The sequence below is a fragment of the Molothrus ater genome, chromosome 6 (genome assembly GCF_012460135.2).
Source record: "Molothrus ater isolate BHLD 08-10-18 breed brown headed cowbird chromosome 6, BPBGC_Mater_1.1, whole genome shotgun sequence".
Classification (NCBI taxonomy): domain Eukaryota; kingdom Metazoa; phylum Chordata; class Aves; order Passeriformes; family Icteridae; genus Molothrus; species Molothrus ater.
Window position 1 is genome coordinate 1496433 of NC_050483.2, and position 20426 is coordinate 1516858.

Below are 20426 nucleotides of genomic sequence, written 5' to 3' on the forward strand. Positions count from 1 at the left end.
TTCTGTGCTAGTGTTGCCAAAATTGCTGAAAATATTAGGGGTTATCAGGTAAAAAAGATGATCCAGCAGGTAGCAAGTTCTTTTAAAATTATGTGGTTCCCATTCAGTTTAGTTTTCACAGGGCTAAAATATTATATGTTACTGTCTATAAGTCCAGCTTTGGCTTGATCTTCATTGAGAGTTTATCCATGAAAGCAGCAATCCTCCAAAAGCTCTACAGCTGTCATGAAATATGTCATTTTACCTCTTTGCTACATCTACAAAGTGTGCCACATGCTGTGGGTAGAAAACTCTCACAATTTGGACAAAATCTCTGACTGAATCAGTAATGCAAAGGGTTTTCAATTGATTGAAATGAAGCCCAATCCAAGCACTTCTCCTGTTCTCTTTTCTTTTTATGCCAGAATCTTCTACTGGATTTTTTGTTGCTTGTCCCTAGAAAGTGCCATATGAGGTTGAATTTTATCAGAGCATGATTTATTTGTTTATTTTAAGGTAGATATAAACTAGTCCTTATTGATAAGAGTATTTCTCGATGTCAGTGGATTTTCACTTGCCTACTTTCCTCACTGTTTTGGTGCCAATCATTTTTGTTAGAAATTATGCACTGGCAGATGTTTTGCACAGCAGGCCATTCAGCAGATATAAACAGTGCCTACTTTGCATCATAGATAATTTTGGCTTTGCACTGGCACTAGACTTCATGGATCCTTATGATTTAATTTGTGAGACTCATAGACAAAGTACATCTGTTTGCTACTCTGAATAATTAAAGGTCCATTTTTGAATCTGAATAAGTATTTCCTAATGGTCACTTGTGTTGAAGTTTGTGTTCTGTGTTTTCAATAACCTAGGGAAATTAAATCTCTCCAGGAAGCTTTTCAAAAGCAGCTTAATGAGGCAGCTGAGAAAGCAGAGAAGCAGCAGGCTACTGTGAGTGATTCTCTTTCTTTCCTTATTTTTGGTTTTTTTCCTGTTTTATCTTAATCTTGCCTTGAGAAGTTATTAGCTCAAAAAACTTTGTAAAAAAAAATGGATTTCACATATGTGTTAGTACTCTGCAAGGTTCAGAAGAAAGGATCTGGAAAAAGTTTTAATGTTCTAAAATATTAAGATTCCTGTCTTCCCTTATTTCTGTGGAATTTAGGGATGTTTATACACTTTTGGAGACTTTAGACAGGAAATTCAGACCTAAGTCCTCTCCCTGGTGAGATGATCTTTATGGACCCTCGTGTCTCATCTTTACTAAGATGGACTGTCATACATCTATTGACTTTTTAGGAATTACTATGGATTTTCAGCAACAAAATAGATAGTAGAGTGTCTGATTTTGACCATAGTAGAACTAATTATCACTCTGGAAGGTATTGTTAAGTCCCATTAAGATTTCATGCTTTATTGAAATTCTATTTCTGGACAAACTGCACAATTGTTTTGACTTTCATGTAGCAGTGTAATGTTTTGGAGCATAAATAGACACATTTTGCTACTGTAGGGGAAAAAATATAGAATCATGTTTACTAAGATGAAAGAAGGAAATTTTTCATATGTTGGTTATTAATATTCCTGTAACATGGACAAAACTGAGCATAAGTTGACTAGATAATCTCCAGAGGTTCCTTCAAACCTTAAGTGTTTTATGATTTGAACTCTGGATTTGAAAACAACCTGCTTGAAGTGTTAAGAGATCTATTTTCTATTTCATATTACACAACTACTGGTTTATTTACTAAGATTTTGCTGTCTTCCAGGGTCACAAAGCAAGGGTCCATTGATCTCAGAAGGCTAATTAATTACTTTATTATACTATGTTATTCTATACATCTAAACTGAATCTGCCAAGCACTCACTCTGCTCACACTGCCCAGAATCTTGTGGCTGTCACCCACAGTCCCCACACACACACACACACCTGGCCCTGACAGGCCAAGGAAACAAAACACCATCACTGTGGGTGAACAGTCTCCACATTGCATTCTGCTTTGGCACAGCAAATGAGATAAGAATTGTGTTTTCCCTTTCTCTGAGGTTCAGAGAATGTGAATCTCAGAAATCCTTGGGAAGAATTGTGCCTTGCTTTTCTCTGTGAAATGTGGCAACAGTATTGAGTTTGAAAAGGATAGCATATTTTAGTGTTTTTTCTAGCCAGGACAGCACATATCCAGATAAAAATGAAACAAACTGCACTTGTTTTAAGATCCTTTTGTACGGAGACAATCTATAAATTGTCTCTATTGAATCCTACAGTCGTAGAATGTTAAGGGGTTGGAATGGACCTTAAAGATCATCTAGTCCCAACCTCCTGTGATGAGGGCAGGGGCACCTCTTGCTAGTTCAGGTTGCTCAAGGTCTTTTTGAACAGGTTTTGAACCCTGTCAAGGTTGGGCATCCACAGCCTCCCCCGGCAACCTGTTCCAGTGCCTCACCTCTCTCTCACAGTGTCCCCTCTTTTAATTTATACCCTTTATGTTGTGGTGTTGTGGGGGTCCCCAGGACGAGATGAGAGATGAGAATTGGACTCCAAGTTCTCAGAAGGCTGATTTATTATGATATGATGTTACATTATAGAAATGATATACTAAAACTATAATAAAGAAAGAGAGAGGAGACATCAGAAGGCTAGAAAGGAATGTTAATGAAAACTCGGGACGGACTCAGTCTGAGACAGCTGGACTGGGATTGGTCATTAATTAAAAACAATTCACATGGAACCAATCAAAGATGCACCTGTTGGTAAGCAACCTCCAGACCACATTCCAAGCAATCAGATAATTATTGTTTACATTTATTTTCTGAGGCCTCTCAGCTTCTCAGGAGAAAAATCCTGGCAAAGGGATTTTTCAGAAAGTATCATGGTGTCACCCTTTACTCCTTGTCCTGTCACTGCAGTTCTTGATGAAGGGTCTCTCTCTGGCTTCCCTGTAGGTCCCTTCTCATACTGGAAGGTTTCTCTGAGATCTCCATTCAACCTTCTTTTCTCCAGGCTGAGCAGCTACAACTCTTTCAGCCTGTCTTCATAGGGAGTGTGCTCCAGTCCTCTTCTCAGCTTTGTTGCTCTCCTCTGAACTTGCTCTGACAGTTCCATGCAGTTCTTACTCTGGGGACACCAGAACTGTGCACAGTACTTCAGGTGGGGCTTCGCAGGAGCAGAGTAGGGGTGGAGAATCACCTCCTTCAATATCGTTCTGAAATAAGAAAATAATGAGTATCAGGTCGTCTCTGATAAGTAAAAAAAATGGATATGCGAGCATAATAACATTGATATCTCTGTTTCTGATGAATCACTCATGCAACACTAGTGAAAAGCCTTGCCACACATTGCACAAGAAGACATGAATGTAAAGTCTAATGTAGAGCAATTTCAGAACATACTGGTTGAAAGCTGACATTTTTTCAGGTGCATTGTGTGCGTTCCTATTGACTTTATCAGCACAATGAATTCTAGTCCTACAAATGGAAGGCGGAAAACATATTTCATTATTGAATCTCTTGATTAGATTTTGATACTCAAGACTAATTCAGGTGTGGATTACATAAATCTCAGATAGAGTGAATGGATTTTTTGGTGTTTGTTATATTGTGGTTTTTTTATTTATTTGAGCAACAGTGCCTTGTGTACATTCAGTCCTACTCTAACACTTTGAAGAGTACAAGATTTGTTCTACACAAAACAATATCTGCCATTAACTGTGAGCAAAATATCACCTGGTGTAGAAACCAGGAAAAGCTCCTCTGAGTGTATAACAGAATCTGGCTAGGAGTCATGGCAGATGCTTAAAGAATCAGAATTCTCGAGCTGTATTCCAATATTTGACACTAATAGCATATTAAACTTGCTAATAATTCTAAGGAAATCAGAGCTGTGTCCTTGGTTTGTGATTTACTTCTCTATGCCTCAGAGTACAATGTACATAGTGAAGCTCAGCAGTATATTGAGACTGAATGAATATTCAAAAAGTACCTCAGGATCCTCAGATGAAAATTGCAATAGAAATGGAAATGGGTATTATTGCTGACACACAAGGTTATTTTATACCTGGTTTCTCTGAAAACAGTGTGAAATCTATGAAAGAAGGTTAAAGTACTTTAATGCAAGATTAGAGAGAGAATAGGAGCTTGAATTTAATTTTAATTTAATTAATTGTGAAACTTGTTTCTAGTCCAATTTAAGAACAATTTATATTATAGGACTTGGTGAAATAAATCTTGATTTTCATTAGAGTAAGTGAAAGTAGAGCTACATTCCACAAAGACTGATAAAGCACTGGTGGGAGGGGGAAAGGTGGAAATACATTTTTCTGCATTTGTGCAGGAGGCATAATACAATGCTTGCTGTATGTATGGCTGTATAATTTCAACACCTAACACCTGCCTGAAGGTGTTCTTTGTTATGTCAATGTAAAAGTGTAAGTAAGAATTCACAAGAATTAAGTCAAATTAAATGAAAAATAACCGGGAAATTACTCAAGGACTTTGACCAAAGCAGAAGGAAAAAGGAGTCACAACAGCTCTACGTTAGACTTGACGTTCATGTCTTCTTGTGCAAGGTGTGGCAAGGCTTTTCACTAGTGTTGCATGAATGATTCATCGGAAACAGAGTTTTTATGCTCACGTACCCATTTTTTTCACCCTTTAAGACTAGGCAAACCAAGAACTGTAGGCAGCAAGAATGTTCCTGTTCTGAGCAGCTGCTGAAGTGTTGGTGGGTACCACCTCTGGTTGGCAGAGTGGAGCTGCTGCTGGGTGGTAACAACCCTCTGGGGATGGAAGCAGCAGCTCAGGCTTGAGGAAGACAAAAGGATGTGTAAAGACATTTCTGTCCTTTAGAGCAGTAATCCTACTGAAGGCTGCCCTGGGGATCCTAGCAGGAGTGAGTGCTGCCTTTCTGGACTGTGTCCTGCACCTGTAGCACTAGCAAAGAGCAGCAGCAGTTTGTCTTGGGACAGGTCTTTCCTAGAAAATTTATGCCTATTGTTTCAGCTGCTGTGTCTGGAATAATAAAATGTGCAGAGAAACATTAGAAAAACTGTAAGGATGGTTTAAATTTTATACAAGTCCTACATTGCAAAATTCAAGGTCAAATGCAGTCTTCCAGAAAGATTTGGGTTATGAAGGAGCTTCTCTACAGATCATCTCACACAATGACTGTAGATTATTTTTCTATCTAAAAACATTTCAGAAGGACCATACTGGGTTTAGTTATACAATATGCATATAAAATACGTATGACATCATTCCAAATAACTGATGTCCTCTTTAACGATCATTAAAGGTTGAAAAAGTTTTTTGTTTTGTATTTAGCATCAAATACCTAAGCAATTTGTATTAAGTTTTCATGCAGTGAAAAAAATATTTGTAATGTCAAGCTATTATCTCTAAATTTGAAAGGGAGCCACTTCTTCCAGAAACAGAGTTGGAGATCATGGACTGATTTTCACTTTTGTTAACGAAAAGTCACAGAGCAAATGGCACATGTAACTTGAGAGTGTCTTGTTTTGTTTGTTTGGGGTTTTTCAATGAATTTGAATAAATAGAGTAAGTATTGATTCTGTATGTCTTCATTAGGTTAAAAGGCTCTAAGAGCTTTTGGGAGACTGACTCTTTGCTTGGCTGTACTTCATGCTAATGTATGCATGTTAAGAAATAGTTACATTTTTAGCGAGTTTGAAAACTTAATTCCCATTAACTGCAGTTAAAGTTTATATAAAGAGCTGGCTGGCTCTGGATGAGGAAGAAGATAAAGAAATATGGAAACACTCAAAAAAAGTTTGAATAAGTAGAGTAAGTTTAATCTACATTTTCTATTTTGTTCTGTTTGTATTTTATATCAATTTTAAAGAAGGTATGCTACCAATTTTAAAGAAGGTATGCTAATGGATTGTTTGACAGTACAGTTACAGTACTGTCTGTCAAAATAAAGGAGAAAATTTGTGTAATTTCCTTTTTTGGTCAGTGTTCATTATGAGAAATGAGAATTAAGTAACACTATATATATTACTTATATAAAGGAACCATAAAAAATATGGGTATTTTAAAATCAGTAGGGTTTTTCTAGTAATAAAAGGTTAACAGAATGTGGAGAATTTGATTCAGTATTATCCCCATATCTGGAAGATTTTTAATAAAAAGATCTGATGTTCTTTTTCCTTCAAAAGTATTTATTTTTTCTAGTAAAAGCCTTTATAGTTATTCATGAAGTCCTAAATGTTCCTTTGACGAAAGTTTCATTTACTAATCAAACTATAACTTGCAGCTTAAAAGTTACATTCATCTTAGAAAGACTAATAGGTGAAATCTATTTAGCTTTGCTTTTTAAAGTATTTAGCACTCTGTAGAACACTTTTTGCCCAAAGGAAAGAATATTTTCAATGTTTTACATAATAGCCTAGACAGTTGTCTCTGGCTTTGAAGTCAATTTTTACAATATATCTTGAAAAGTAGACAAGGAAAATGAACACTGAGTATGTGAGGGTTTCTGGATATGGCCAAAATAGTCAGGTGGTAATGAATGAATTTCAGTTAAACCTTAACTACTCATTTTAGTGCTGAGCAAGATACAAGTCTGAAAGTAAGCAATTTTAATTACACCTGAGTCTTGGCTGTGCAGTAATGATGTTATATTGGGATTTTACTATCCTGTCATGAATAACTACTATTGTCTGACTCTTATAATTAGATCACTACCATCTGCTAAAGCATTCTCTATTTTGATGGGGGAAAATGTAATTGAAACATTTCAAGGTCACCAACTGCTGTGAGTAAAGGCCACTGGATGGAAACTGTTGTTTTTAATAAACATAATGAGCTCTGAAACACAGAAAGCTCTGAGTACCTTGAATGACTGTCTCCAGGATATGGAAGCAGTGTCCTTGCTTAGTACTGAAAAGTTCAGCCTTAGAACGATCTATTTTCATTACACACTCTCATAATTGCAGCCAGATAGCAATTAAAGGCAGACAACATGTGGAAAGAAGTGAATGTTATTTTTTTCACTATTAATTTAGAGCTGGGTATAAGTGTCTATTGTTGCTTATTATACTATCAGGATTTGATGATTGAAAGGAGTATTTTTGCATATCTTCTGGAAAATTATATTATGCCCTGTCCTTGAGATTTACTAAAGACATCATGCAGGTGGTGTGATACAGCTTGATTTGCCTTAAAGCATGAAGCTATATACATGGGTACACTTAAATGGAGAGCTGAAATTATCCCTTTAATGGCTCTAGTAGACAAGTCATAGAAATCCCTCCTATGTAACTCTCCATATCTACACTTTGTGACTGAGTGGCTCTTCATTTGTTAAAGACTTAGTAGAAGACCCTAAAAAGGCTGTTATAATTTAAAGGCAAAAATTAATGAGTTCCTAAATAATACTTCTATTATTTTTGAAAAAGGAAGTGATGTTAAAATATTTTTTAATTTTTAATGTGTTGATTTTAATTTTTGTTTTTTCAGCTAAGCTAAAATGGTGTGTTTGCACTATGTAAGATGTCCATATCAGTGATATAAGATGCATGTGTATGTGAATAGTAATTAACAAAATTTAACGAACATAGATTACTGGATAAATGTATAGTACTGGACTGTCTTAGGTGTCTCTTCCCTAAAAGATCCAAGCTGTGTAGAGATAATAATTTTGGTATCACATCTCCTTAATTATTTCATATATATTCATAGCTAGAAGTGAGGTGCATTGAAGGAATATTAATATTCCTGAGAGATAGATGTAAGTAAGGGAGCACTTTTGAATGGAGGTCAGTATATATATATTTTTTTTTTCTCAGTTTTTAAGGGTAGGTAGCTGGCAATTCCTTTGAACAGCTGAAAAAACAAAGTAACTACAATAAATAGCTGTATTGTGCTTCTCGCCATTCATCATGATATGATATTTTGATTATGACCTTTATTTTTTTGTCCTGAAAAATGTTCTTATTAATTATCTAGACATGTTCTAAATTTCAGTATTTGTGGATGTCATTACTAGGCAGGTGCTGAATAAAGCATCATTCTCTGCCAGTAGGTGGATGTGAAATCAGTATTTCCACAATCAAAGCACTTAGACAGAACTTTGGAAGAGTTTGTAAAAGAAGTTCTGCTTACGTATGTCAGGTGGCACTAGTTTCATGGACCCCCTGCCTGCATTTCTGTCTGAAGTGATGATAGCATTGTCTGACTTGGCTTGTGATACAGGTGAGAGTGCTGTCAGTTCAGTGATGTTTTTTAAATTCCTGACATGTCTACTTGAGTGTGGACATGAGTATAAGAACAGCTGTCACATCAGGTAGATTCGGTGCTCATTTTTTTATGTCCTTGACACCCAAACCATTAACCTTTTGGTCAATGTCTCTATAATCTGAATCTGTTTTCTTACAGGAGTTTTGTTTTTCTGTTACAATGTCAGAAGCTGTAGTTTCCTTTGACTGTGGGTAGAGTTTTGTATCAACAGCATGGGACATAGGATGAATGGGGATGAGTATTTTGCTGATTAAACAGTACAGAAATGTGTTCTTTTAATCCTAGTTGTTTATAATGATGTCCTCCTTCCCCCCATTGCAATCCATAAGCTGTGATTAAAGCTCAGTCCTGAAAAAACTCTTTTGTAAAAATAATTTTTTTAAACTGTGTTTGATTAAATTCAGTCTCAAGCCTTGTGACTGGAATTTCTACTTTCCAAGTCAAGTCATTGACTTAAGTAGGATCTAAAGACCATATTTGAATGTTTTCATGTATGACACACTTTATTCCACAGGTGGCTCTGACTGGAAAAAGGTGTTTATCTAATTAGGACCAGCACTGTAGCATTCACATGAAATAACTGTGCTAGAAACCTGCTCTGATAGATGTGTTCTTAGAGGAGAAAATGTTTTTGTTAGAAAATCAGTTAATATTGTTTTAAAAATCTTCAGTTCTTTGATGATCACATTGAACTACCTTGTGAAAAATTAACACTATGTCTACTGGTACAAAACAAAAGTAAACCTATCAACATACAGCAATTTTCTTCTTTTGATTATAAGTTCTCTAGGTAATATGCTAAATGTTTGTAGATTTATCAAATACTTGACTGTGGCCTGTACCAATTTGGTGTGTAAGCAAAGTTTTTTGATTTGGTGATTGTTTTTTTTCCAAAACTTTTAAAAGCATAAAAAAATAATTAGTGTTTACAATTACATCTCAACAACTCCCACTCAACATTTCTTTAAAATTGTAGATTAACTTTTTGAAGACTGAAATGGAAAGGAAGAGCAAAATGATACGAGACCTCCAAAACGAGGTAAGAGGAACATTTGATTGTCATCCCAATTCAGATGTCATGTTGGAAGAGAGTCTGGTTTGGCTTCATATGTAAAGCATGTTATTGTAGTAGGCAAAAAAGGCACCAGTGAAATTCTCTGAACAGAAAAGCAAACAAAAATGGCTGTGTGTATTTAGAAATAGTGTTTTATTGATTGCAATGGTTGACTCCATGCTAGTGGTGCTTAGTTTGATAGCAGACTTCTGTAACTTTTGCTGCTTTTTCAGAAAGGAGTTCTGTAGGTTACTGACACAGAGTGAAACTTTGTTCTTATTGCTTACTTTAGAAATAAACAGCAAGGGAAGGAGAAGGGAACTGCAATGTCAGAACTGAGATTCTTAAGAAAATTTTAAAAAACCTCAAACTCCTACAATGGTTTTTTTAAGCTTTGTGTGCCATGATTATCAATCCTATATTGATCCCAAAATTCTAAATAAAATATATAACATGTTTTAAATAATGTTTATTGGTATTAAACTGAATTTACTTTGAAATTTGGTCTTAGAAAAGAAACATGAAATATTTGAGCAGCATTATATTTCTTTTCACCCTTATCCCTTTCTCTCCACACAATTTGCCTAAATCAGGATGTAGTTTCTCTTTCCGTTCCTTCATTTTGCAAGGAACGTTGCACTTGAAAATATTTTATTCATATGATGCCTTGTTCTCTTGCCAACCAGGCTTCTTGTCTTTATCTGCGTTGTTCAATTCTTTTCCTTTTCTAAACTGCTCTTAGTCTATGTGTATGAAAACTTGATCTCTTTAAAGCTGCCATTTAAACAGGAATCTCTGATTTCTTTGGTCTATGGGATTGTATATATATGGTCAATCTGAAAAATGTCTACATTGCTTTTTAAGTCATAAATGTATCCTAGTTTTGGAGTAATTTTTTACAGTAGTCAGGAAGGGGGCATGGCTGAACCATAATGTAATTTGATACCATCTCATATCACTTGCCAGGGGCAAGAAGAGGGGACTCTCTCATTTTTGGTTCTGAGAGAGAAGAGCATGGTGACTGAAATGGTCTGGTATTGTTTTACTTTCCGTGTAATTTGTTTTTCTTACACCTTTTGTTATTAATATTGTTGCTGTTACTGTTCATTTTCTTACCTTACTGCTATTTCTAGTAAATTGTTCTTGTCTCAACCTGTAATTTTCACCTTTGTGCCTCCAATCCCCAAATCCATTCCTGGAGTGGAAGTGGGAGGGGAAGGAGGTGAGCGAGCTGATTTGGAGAGTCTCACTGGGGTGCTGACTTGGGGAGTTCTGCTCCTAAACCACAACAACAGGAAATGTCTCTTTCAGTCTTTCGTGTTATTTAGGCCATGCTCTCAGTTTCCTTTTTCTACAGTCAAAAATGCCTTGCTTTCTGTTCTCACCTGTTATCATTGGATGCTTTGCAATTGAGCCTTTATACTCTAAGAAATCAGATCGGTCTCATCCTATTGAGCAGTCATTAAAAAATCTTTTCTCCTACTGAACACAAATGCATCATTAATCAACATTCAAACTGTCTGATAATGATTTGCTTAGGTAGGTCAGTAGACTTTTCTAATATTTACCATATTTATAGCAAATTTTAGAAAATCTACTTTGAAAGGAATCTTTCTTTTGGTACCAAATATCAGCTACTATGTAGAAAAGAAACCAAAAGCTATACCTACCTAATGGCTTTCTATTAAATTTTTTATACAATGTTTGTTAGTTCCCTGAAAGTAACCACTTATATCAGTTTTTTGGAAACTTGACTGAATTTAAATTATATGATTTTCAGGAAATGTTATGTTATTTAGGTCCTGCCTCCAAACACTGAACACATTGCTTTTAAAAATCTCATAAATTTGGATGTGCTATATATTTAAATAATTGATAGCATCTTATGTGTAGGTTTTGAAACAATAATCTTTATAGCGTACAGCTATATAGAGGTAGATAATGAAAATGCTTCCTTCATAGCTGCTCTTGTTCTTTCAAATATTGCGTTCACCCTCATTTTATATTGCCAAATTGTGAATTTTGCAATTTTAGGCTCTTCTGTGACTGTAAAAATAATTTCCTATAGTTCTGCCCTTTCAGCACATACCCTAGTGCCATTCAGCTTTGCCTTTTGGAGATACAAATAGATGGCCGCAGCCTTCCAGCTGAATGCAGCAGCTGTCATGTAGTGTGTGAGGAGAGGACATTGTACAGAAAGGCAATTCTTAGCCTATTCAAGGCTTTGGGGGAAAAAATAAACAGAAAAAAATGTCTGTGCTATTGAGGAAAAAATGTGCCAGGTAGAGCACAAAGGGATTAGGTGTCTCAAAATCATTTGGGTCTTAGAAGTCTTTAAGTGCTTCCTGCAAATACCACAAAATAGCTGTCAGACTTCCAGCTGTAACATCATGTGGATTATGTTAATTTAGTCTTAAAGGATTGGCATGTAAACAGATGTGCTCTTATTTCAAGCAATTTCTGTTATTGAAAAAGAAACTTAGAAGCACCGGTAGAACTAAGAAGCTTGCAAAAATGTAGACTAAATAGAATTGTAGACTAAAATAGAATATATATAAAAAGAGATAGTTTAAAATTTTCACTTTTGTAGATGGCCTGTTATAGAGTGAGCAGCTCACTTCTAGTATATCATATGGTTTGTGGGAAATTGTGCCTGTATTGGGTCTGATAGTTGCTCATATTTGCCAGGAATAAAAGCCTGTAAATGTTTCTATTTAAATCCTGAACTGCTGGGATTTTGGAATGACACAGCTTTATCATCAATGGGGGTTTTGGATTTTGAGAAATAATTATGGATAATGAGACATGCAGCTGTTGAGCAGTAAGTTCATTAAAAGATTGTTTCTCTGAAAATTCAGCTGCTCTTGAAATATGCTTTGCAGATAAAAATAGACCACTTTTAAATAATATGCATAGTCAGCTGTAGCTTAAAGAAACATTCATGAGAAGTACAACTGCTGTGACCTAGACCCAGATCTTTACAATAGTTCTGAAAAGTATAGAAGCATGAAAGTTATGAAATTTCCTGGCTAGATGCATTACTTAGATTGTCTGCTTATGACTGACAGACTTATATTCAATTTGATATAATTGGGCTGGATAAATTGCATTTTTATATCCCTTCTTTTCCAAAGAAGTATTAATGTGAAATCTACTGGCAGTCAAATTTTCTTTTTTGTCCAAACGTATTAATGATTAATTTCAAGTAAAAAAAAAAAATCCAATAGGTGTTGAAATGTATCTGTTGAAATAGGTAATTCGGTTGAATAAAAAAAAGATGAAAAATGAATCCACAGGTTTTTGTGTGTATTCTGTTAGACTAATCAATGATTTTTTTTGTTTTGTGCAAGATGGAAAAACTTTGGAAGAGGGGATTAAAATCTCTGTGCTTTTTCTTTCATGAGCCAGAAATACAAAAAAAAATCAGGACTAGAGCATCTCTTTGAAAAGAGATGTGCAAGTATTGAAGCTGCACTCATTAAGAAGCCAAGCTTGGATCTTGCACAAGCTCATTGTCATGCAAGATGCCAGCTCTCATTCTGGGAGTCTGTGAGCTGAAGCTGAGCTGCTGAATGCTGCTGAGGCATGACCTGCCCAGAGGCACCTTGTTAGTAATTTGGGGTTTAAATACTGGAAACTGAAGGACCAGGGAGCAGAGAGAGAGAGAGGAAGAGAGAAGATGAACTAGAATGCATGTATTTAAAGCATCTCTGAGAGTGGTTACAACTTTTTGGGTGTGGCTTTGGATTTTATATAATTTTGGATTTTATATCATTTTGAAGACCACAAATCCAGTAAGACCTGTTGTCAAACACTTGCTTAGCCTTAAACCACTGAAATTCAGTTAACTATTTTCAGCTAAGCTATCTGACTGTACAACAATTATTCAGATCAATATTGAAGATTTTTTTTTGCACTGCTTTAGGGTTTTGTTTGTTTTTTTGTTTGCTTATGGTTCTTTCCCAATCCTTACTAGATAATTTTACTATTTTCATGTCACCCCAGAACCTGCAGCTAAAGAGCGTAGTTGACATGCTTGGTCTTTTGCTTTCTGTGTAAGCCTTTTCCAATGACAGAGCCAGTCAACAGCAGCTGGGCTGTTCTGCATCATTTACCTCCCCATACCTTTTCAGACGAGGCATCACTCACATCTGTGTGTACATGGGTTTTCTTAATGTGTTTGTATTTCTTAGATACATAGAATGGTTTGGGTTGGAAGGGACCTTAAATATGATCTAGTTCAAAGCTCTCTGCATTAAAATGTCAGTGTTTAATTCAAGGCCCTACACAGGAATGATGGACCTGGTGCATAGTCATCTTAAAAAACCCGACAGACAAATTAATCACTTCCCTTGGCCTCCTTTTGGTCTGACAGTTTGGGTTTGGTTTAACCTAGTTTTGCCATCACTTGTGATGTCCATGTGTCTTGGGTTTCTGTGGTTGAGATGCCCCCCAGGGTGTTAGAAAGTCTCTTCTTTCCCAGCTCTGCAACTGAAGAAGAAGTCAAGATTTGTGGGTTCTGCTTTTCAAGGTTGTTTATTTTCTCTTATCTGTTCCATTCCTTCTCTGACCTGCTGAGATCTGTCCAGCAGGTTGGGTTGTGGCACAGTCCCTGCCCTTGGGGTGGTGTCAGCTTTTTATACTAAGAACCACGTGTACTTTATTTACAATAATTTTCCAATACCCATCACCTATGTTAGACAGTCTGTCTCTACCCTAAACCAATCCAGAAGTGTCACCATCACAGCAGAAGATGGAGAACAAGAAGAAGAAGAAGGACAGGACACGCCCAGATTCCTCCATTTTGCCTCTTGAATCCCCATTCTAAAAACCCCAAAATTCTACTTTTTCACCCTGGGACAAATTCACTATCATTCTATTCAAACCCTTGTGGCTTGTAACTCCTCACACAAAGTTGGGAATTGTTTCCATGGGCTAAAATCCAAGGCACAGGTGTTTGTGACTCTGTGCCAAGGTCTCTGAGCCCCCTGCCAGGGTCTGGAGTCCTCCAGGGCAGCCAGAGCAATGTCCTGGGTCCCGACAGGGATGTACTCACTGGGGTTGGTGAGCTGTGCCAGCTGCTGCCTGGGGCACACAGTGAGTGCAGCTTATATCACACATAGCTCATATTGATGCAGTCCTCAAAGGATAGACTATATGGCTGCTTCTCTTGTAGTTTTCCTGGTCTTTCTAAGATTTATCTTTCTCTTTATTTTGGGGTATGCAACAGTCCTGTCTTAACCAGATGAGGTTTTTAAAGTATTCATGATAGTTCTCCAGGTTCATAAACTTTATTCAGTTTTTCCAATCCATCAGCATATGTAGTGTTGTGCTATCTTGGTTTGTAATCCAGAAGGTATCTCAAGAAAGTACAACTACTTAATTCTGATAGAATTTTACAGATCAGTTACCACACCCAACAAATTATTTTGCATTCTGATAATCTCAAGGAGGAATATAAGCATTCTTTATGCACATTCATAGGCCTATGAATATTTTAGTGGCTTTGAGTTGAGGTAGAAGTGCAGAATTATTTCTCTTACTCACCAGATACTTTTGGTTCTATTTTAGTATAAAAGGTCCTGTGAAGTTTGAATCAAAATCAGAATAATTGCTCTTATAATTAATAAGCTTATAATCTATTCAGCAAAATAACTAACAACAAGCCTCTGTTTTTCATAAAGCATGTTTACCATCCTAAAAATACCTTGCCAATGTATATAGACTGCTCTTAATCTAGAGAAAACACAGTCAAACAGATTTTATTAATACCATTTGAAAAAATACTGAGTTAAATACAATTTTGAGTCATCATATAGTGACAATTGATGTTTTGCAAATATTAAAGTAAGGAAGGAAAGACTTTTACAAAGTTTCTACCTGCAGACTGTGGTGGTGTTCACAGGGGTCCCAAAACAAGGGAAAAGATGAGAATCTTGACTCCATGTTTCAGAAAGCTGATTGATTATTTTATGATATATATTATATTACAAGAAAATTATATACAAAAGCTATACTAAAAGAATAGAAGAAAGGATTTCATCAGAAGGCTAGCAAAGAAAGGAATTGAATGATAATAAAATCTTGTGACTGGCCAGAGTCCCAACACAGCTGGACTGTGATTGGTCATCAAGTAGAAACAATTCACATGGACCAATCCCAGATGCACCTGTTGCATTCCACAGCAGCAGATAATCATTGCTTACATGTTGTTTCTGAGGCCTCTCAGCTTCTCAGGAGAAAAAATCCTGTCAAAAGGATTTTTCATAACAGATATCTGTGACAGCAAACCACTCTCCTGTGCTTAAAAGACAGAGCAGACTAACATGGAAAGTAAGAGCATAGCAGCATTTTACTTACTTTGCTGTTTACCACAATCTGCTTTGCGTGGTTACTAATTTAAACTGTGATAACTGTTCAAGAATGGATGTAAAATCATGCAGTTCCTTTTAAACTTCTTCAGAGAAGATTTTAAATACATTGCTACACGGCATTCAAGCTCAGACCTTGAAAGCAAAGTCTTTTCATGGCTCCCTAATGTAGGAGGAGTAGTTCCTCAGCCCTACTTTGCAGATACTGGCTGCTCTGTTCTCTGCCATTAGATCTTGCTGTGCTTCCCACATGGCTTTGGCTTGGATATTCATAGCCAGGAGAAAAAGTGCTGCAGTGTCAAGGGAAAATCTAGACTCCTTTTAATGGGCATCATGAGGAGCTGAATAAATGGGCCATTGTTGGTGGATAAAATAATGGTAATGTTCAGCAGTCTGCTTTGACTAAGAGGTGGCTCCCATCCAGAATGTCACAAATACTGAAATTGCAGCTTGTCATGGCAATATTTGTTTTCTATTTTGAAACACATCTTGTCTTCACCCAATTTGATCTGTCTATACTGACCTTTATGTCTGTCAGATGACTAACACGTGGTCTGTGAGGTGCAATGCTCTTCCAATCCAGCCTCTCCTTCTGTGTTTGTAGGGAGTTGAACACATTTATCACTGATATAAAAAGCTCGTTCTTCTAATTAATAATGTGTCTTTATTACATTGTTTGCAGTAAAATTACACACATTGCTATATGCAAAATGCAGTGTGGATATTTACACTAGATATGCTGAAGCTAATCTAGTAGACTGGCTGAAACACTGTATTTTTATTTTGGAAATTTCACCAAAAATGAAAGTTTTTTTGATCTTAGCAATACTTGCCAAAGGTGATCAAAGGAAAGTCAAAAAAAGAGTAGAGTGAAATATATTGTGTCATTTCTCCTCTGCTTTGGGAAGGTGAAAGTATGTCAAAAAAGGGGAAGATACTGGTTTAGAGATGCTAATTCAATATGCCAAGCATTACAAACTAGATGGACTCATGACTGAGCTTCTGACATATAAAGTCTGACATACTGACATAAATTTGGTAACATGAACTGAAAAGATTATGATCTAATTTATGAAAATAGATTTAGAGGAAATGTTGGTATCAAGCAGTCTGAATTTTTCTTTTTGCAGAAAAAAAAATACAGGAAAAGAATTTAAGTCCTTCAGAGATTACAGAGTTGGGTTTTTTTTACATTAAACTACAGTAAATAGCTCCAGTACATGGAGCCAAATTTCTTTTTGTAGCTTTTGCATCAATGCAGCTGTTCAGAGAATATTATCAATAATAGGTGACATTTGGAATGAGCACAAAAAGCAGGATGCCAGGAGATAACAATGAAGACTAAGAGTCTAGTTAGAGAGGAAAGGACTTCTTTGACTGTTCCTGGTATACTAAAAGATAGAGGAAAATACTAGGAATGCGTTTTTCTGAAAATGGAAGCATGTGCTTTTCGTGTCTGCGCAGTTCACTGCCAAACTTTGGAGGTTTATCTTTGCCAAATGTTACAGTGTGTTGGGGCAGAAACTCAGAATGGAAACCAACACATTTTCTTTGAATGATTGGGGCTTTGCCCTTTTTAATATAATTCAGAATGGTGATCTGTCTAATTTCAGTGTTACATAGTACAGCCTCTGTTGTTTAATAATATATTGTCTGAGGTAATGATCAACAAATTACCTTTTTTCTTTGCTAAGCATAGGTAGTGAATCAAGACATCAACAGGAAAGGTTTTGTGGGAATAATTTTAAAGAACTTTGGATTATCACATCACATAAAATACATCTAAAAATGACTAAGAAAATGTTTGTTTCTCAATATGCAACTGTTACCATTTTCAGGCATGACCCCAAGATCACTGAAACGCTTCCTCAACTTTGGGATTTTCACTCAAGTCCGTATTCATGGCAGGATTAATGAGAAGCTGATATTTATGTCAGAGCTGATTAGAAGATGATCAGACAGATCACCTGGTGTGCCAGATGTTCTTAGGGGCTAGGTGTCCCTTAATAGATTAGGCTGGGTTATAAGTACTAAGAAATGTTGTCTCCAGTTCCCTTTTATGCTAGTCTTTAACTTCCTCAGTTTTCTGCTGAAATATTATTTAGTGTGTTTGGTTTGAGGTTTTTTCCTGAAAATGTTTAGTTTGAAAATGCATGCTATTTACTCTCAAAAACCAAAGAAGTTCAAGCTGTACTCAGAGCCTTCTTTTTATTTTTTCATAATACTTTGAAGCCTGATACAAAGTATCTTAACTGATATTGCTGTGCTGAGCTTAAATAGGGGGAAAGGCAAGGAAAAATAGCTGATTTTAAATTAGAATATTCTGCTTTCTTACCCTTTTCCCAAGACAAGGGATTCAGGCATAAAATGTAGGTTCAGTATCATGGATAGGTCAATGATTCATGAAGACATAGTGTTGTTAATGGCTCAAAAAAAGTCAGTTGGATCCTCTAAATTAGGTCCTACTCCTGACTTCACTTCATCTTGTCAAATGACTTTTAGGAAATCATTAAATATTAATGGTGATTAAATTGGAATTCTGTGTCACTAGATTAAGAATACCCCTAGGTGCCCATCCAAACTGTCCCATGTCTGTGTTTTCATTAAGTGAACTCTTTATGGATTTACTCGAGGATCCTTATGGAGGACAGACTTTGCCTGCTAATGCAGCTGGGCCCCTTCAGGGCTGAAGGTATCTCACATCCTGCCAGCTTTACACACTGCTGGAATGTGTTGCTGCCTGCACCTGATACAGTAGGACATGGATGACACCTAGTTTCCACTACTGACATTTTGAAGATCCATGGATTTAACTTAAGATTTTGCTACACACATGCTTACTGTGGTAAATTGCTGCCATGATTTGCTTCTCAAGATATCAGAGTATGTGACCTCATTTTTAGCTCATCCATCCCAAAGATGGGGCCAAACACATTGCCTCCTAATACAAAGCCTGTGCTGAGAGGATTCTCACTTTTCAAACATCGTAGCACTGGTGATAGCAGTTGCGGAGGATTTGTGAATTTAGAAGAATATTTTAGAAAGTGCTGGAATGTCCTAATATGGAAATCTTGTACTTCGGGAAATCACGTTGTATTCCCTAGGTGTGGATAGACCATATCAGGATGGAAGTAAGAGGAAAGTATTATCTAGTACACATTGTGTAGGTGCTTAGGAAGTAAGAGGAAAGTATTATCTAGTACACATTGTGTAGGTGCTTACAGCTCTGTATATTGAATGAATATGGCATGGTGAAGATACATTTAGCACGTGAATCAATCTGGGGTATTTTTGGGGTCCCCTGTGGCAGGAAGGAAATGATGAATCTGACTCCATGTTCTTAGAAGGTTAGTTTATTATTTTATGATATTATATTAAAGATTGCTATACTAAAACTATACTAAAGAATAGAGAAAGGATACTTACAGAAGGTTTAACAAGATACTAATTCAAAACTTGTGACCTCTTCCAGAGTCCCAACACAGCCTGAGGGTGCTTGGTCATTAAGTCAAAACAATTCACATGTTGCATAAACAATCTCCAACCACGTTCCAAAGCAGCAAAACACAGGAGAAGCAATAATCAGATAATTATCGTTTTCATTTTTCTCTGAGGCTTCTCAGGTTCCCAGGAGAAGAAATCCTGGCAAAGGAATTTTTCCAGAAAATATGACAGTGGCATCAATCTAGTAAAATTACCTCAGAAATAATCTTTTTTCTTACTGAAAGATATTGAAGGAGCTTCTTCAATACAGGTATATAAATTTCAGATGTCTGTAGATTGTACTTGCAAAACTTCTTCTAAAAATTGTATATATTTGCCAAAAAGTTCTGTAGCAATAAATATTTAGTATACTGAGAGAATTCAGGAGACAGAGCCTACTAAAATTAAAGCAGAACTGAATGGTATGATTCCACAGAGAGCCACATAAATGTATTCCTTAGTCATCTCCTGCCTTTCTTCTTTCATAACTGTCTTTTCATAACTTCCATAATATGTCATTTCTGCTTTAAGACAGATGTTTACAATTCTGGTTAGTGCAGTGTTTCATGTCTTGCTGCTGTTACATCAGAAAAAATGATGTTGTAGAAAGTCATGACCCTTTACTCCGCTAGTGATAAAGGACCTATTTTTTTTCCAAGTCAGAAATGTGTTTTATATTTAAATTATTTTTATTTACATCTTTGTTTACAGTGCATGATTCATTCCTGTAACACTGCTTTAATAGAGCTTTCACTGTGATTTTTTTTTTCCTAAAGCTCAACCTACAGCTTGCAGCAGCACCAAGTTCTTGTCATCATTCTGTTCACAAATGTCAAACAAATGGAAAGACCTTCAGGTTAACATCTACTTAACTAGGTGTCCTGCTTTCTTGATCCTTTTTACTCTAAATAACCTTGCGTGGCAAAGGCAATTGCCTTTCATTGCAGATATAAACTCTGTACAGTGGAGTGCTGTATCTAATATGCTGCTGTTTTTAATTAGACTATCTGACATGGAAAGAATTAGAAATAGCATTTGCTTATCCATAGCAATCGTTGAAATGTTTGGAATGGCAACAGAAACACAACCAACGCAAACCTACTGCTAAAAGCTCTATTAGAAGATTTTTGTGTGTTGCTTATCAGCTTTTTCAGGTCAGCTTGATTACATGAAATACAAGAAAAAATAAGCAACCTTTAGCATTAGCAGAGATAGGCAGAGAAAAAGAAATATATGCACTCTTTGTTTTGGAAAGCTTACTTTTTAATACCTTTTCCTGT

The 20426-nt window shown here is 36.2% G+C and overlaps 1 protein-coding gene across 1 annotated transcript in view; it reads left to right on the top strand.

Moving 5' to 3' along the window:
• LUZP2 (leucine zipper protein 2) overlaps nt 1-20426 on the top strand; it is a 147914-nt gene that overhangs the window by 66593 nt on the left and 60895 nt on the right. The window contains exons 4-5 of the mRNA XM_036384310.2: nt 855-933; nt 9215-9277. Of these exons, the coding sequence (XP_036240203.1) occupies nt 855-933; nt 9215-9277 (142 nt within the window). The remainder of the gene's footprint in view (nt 1-854; nt 934-9214; nt 9278-20426) is intronic.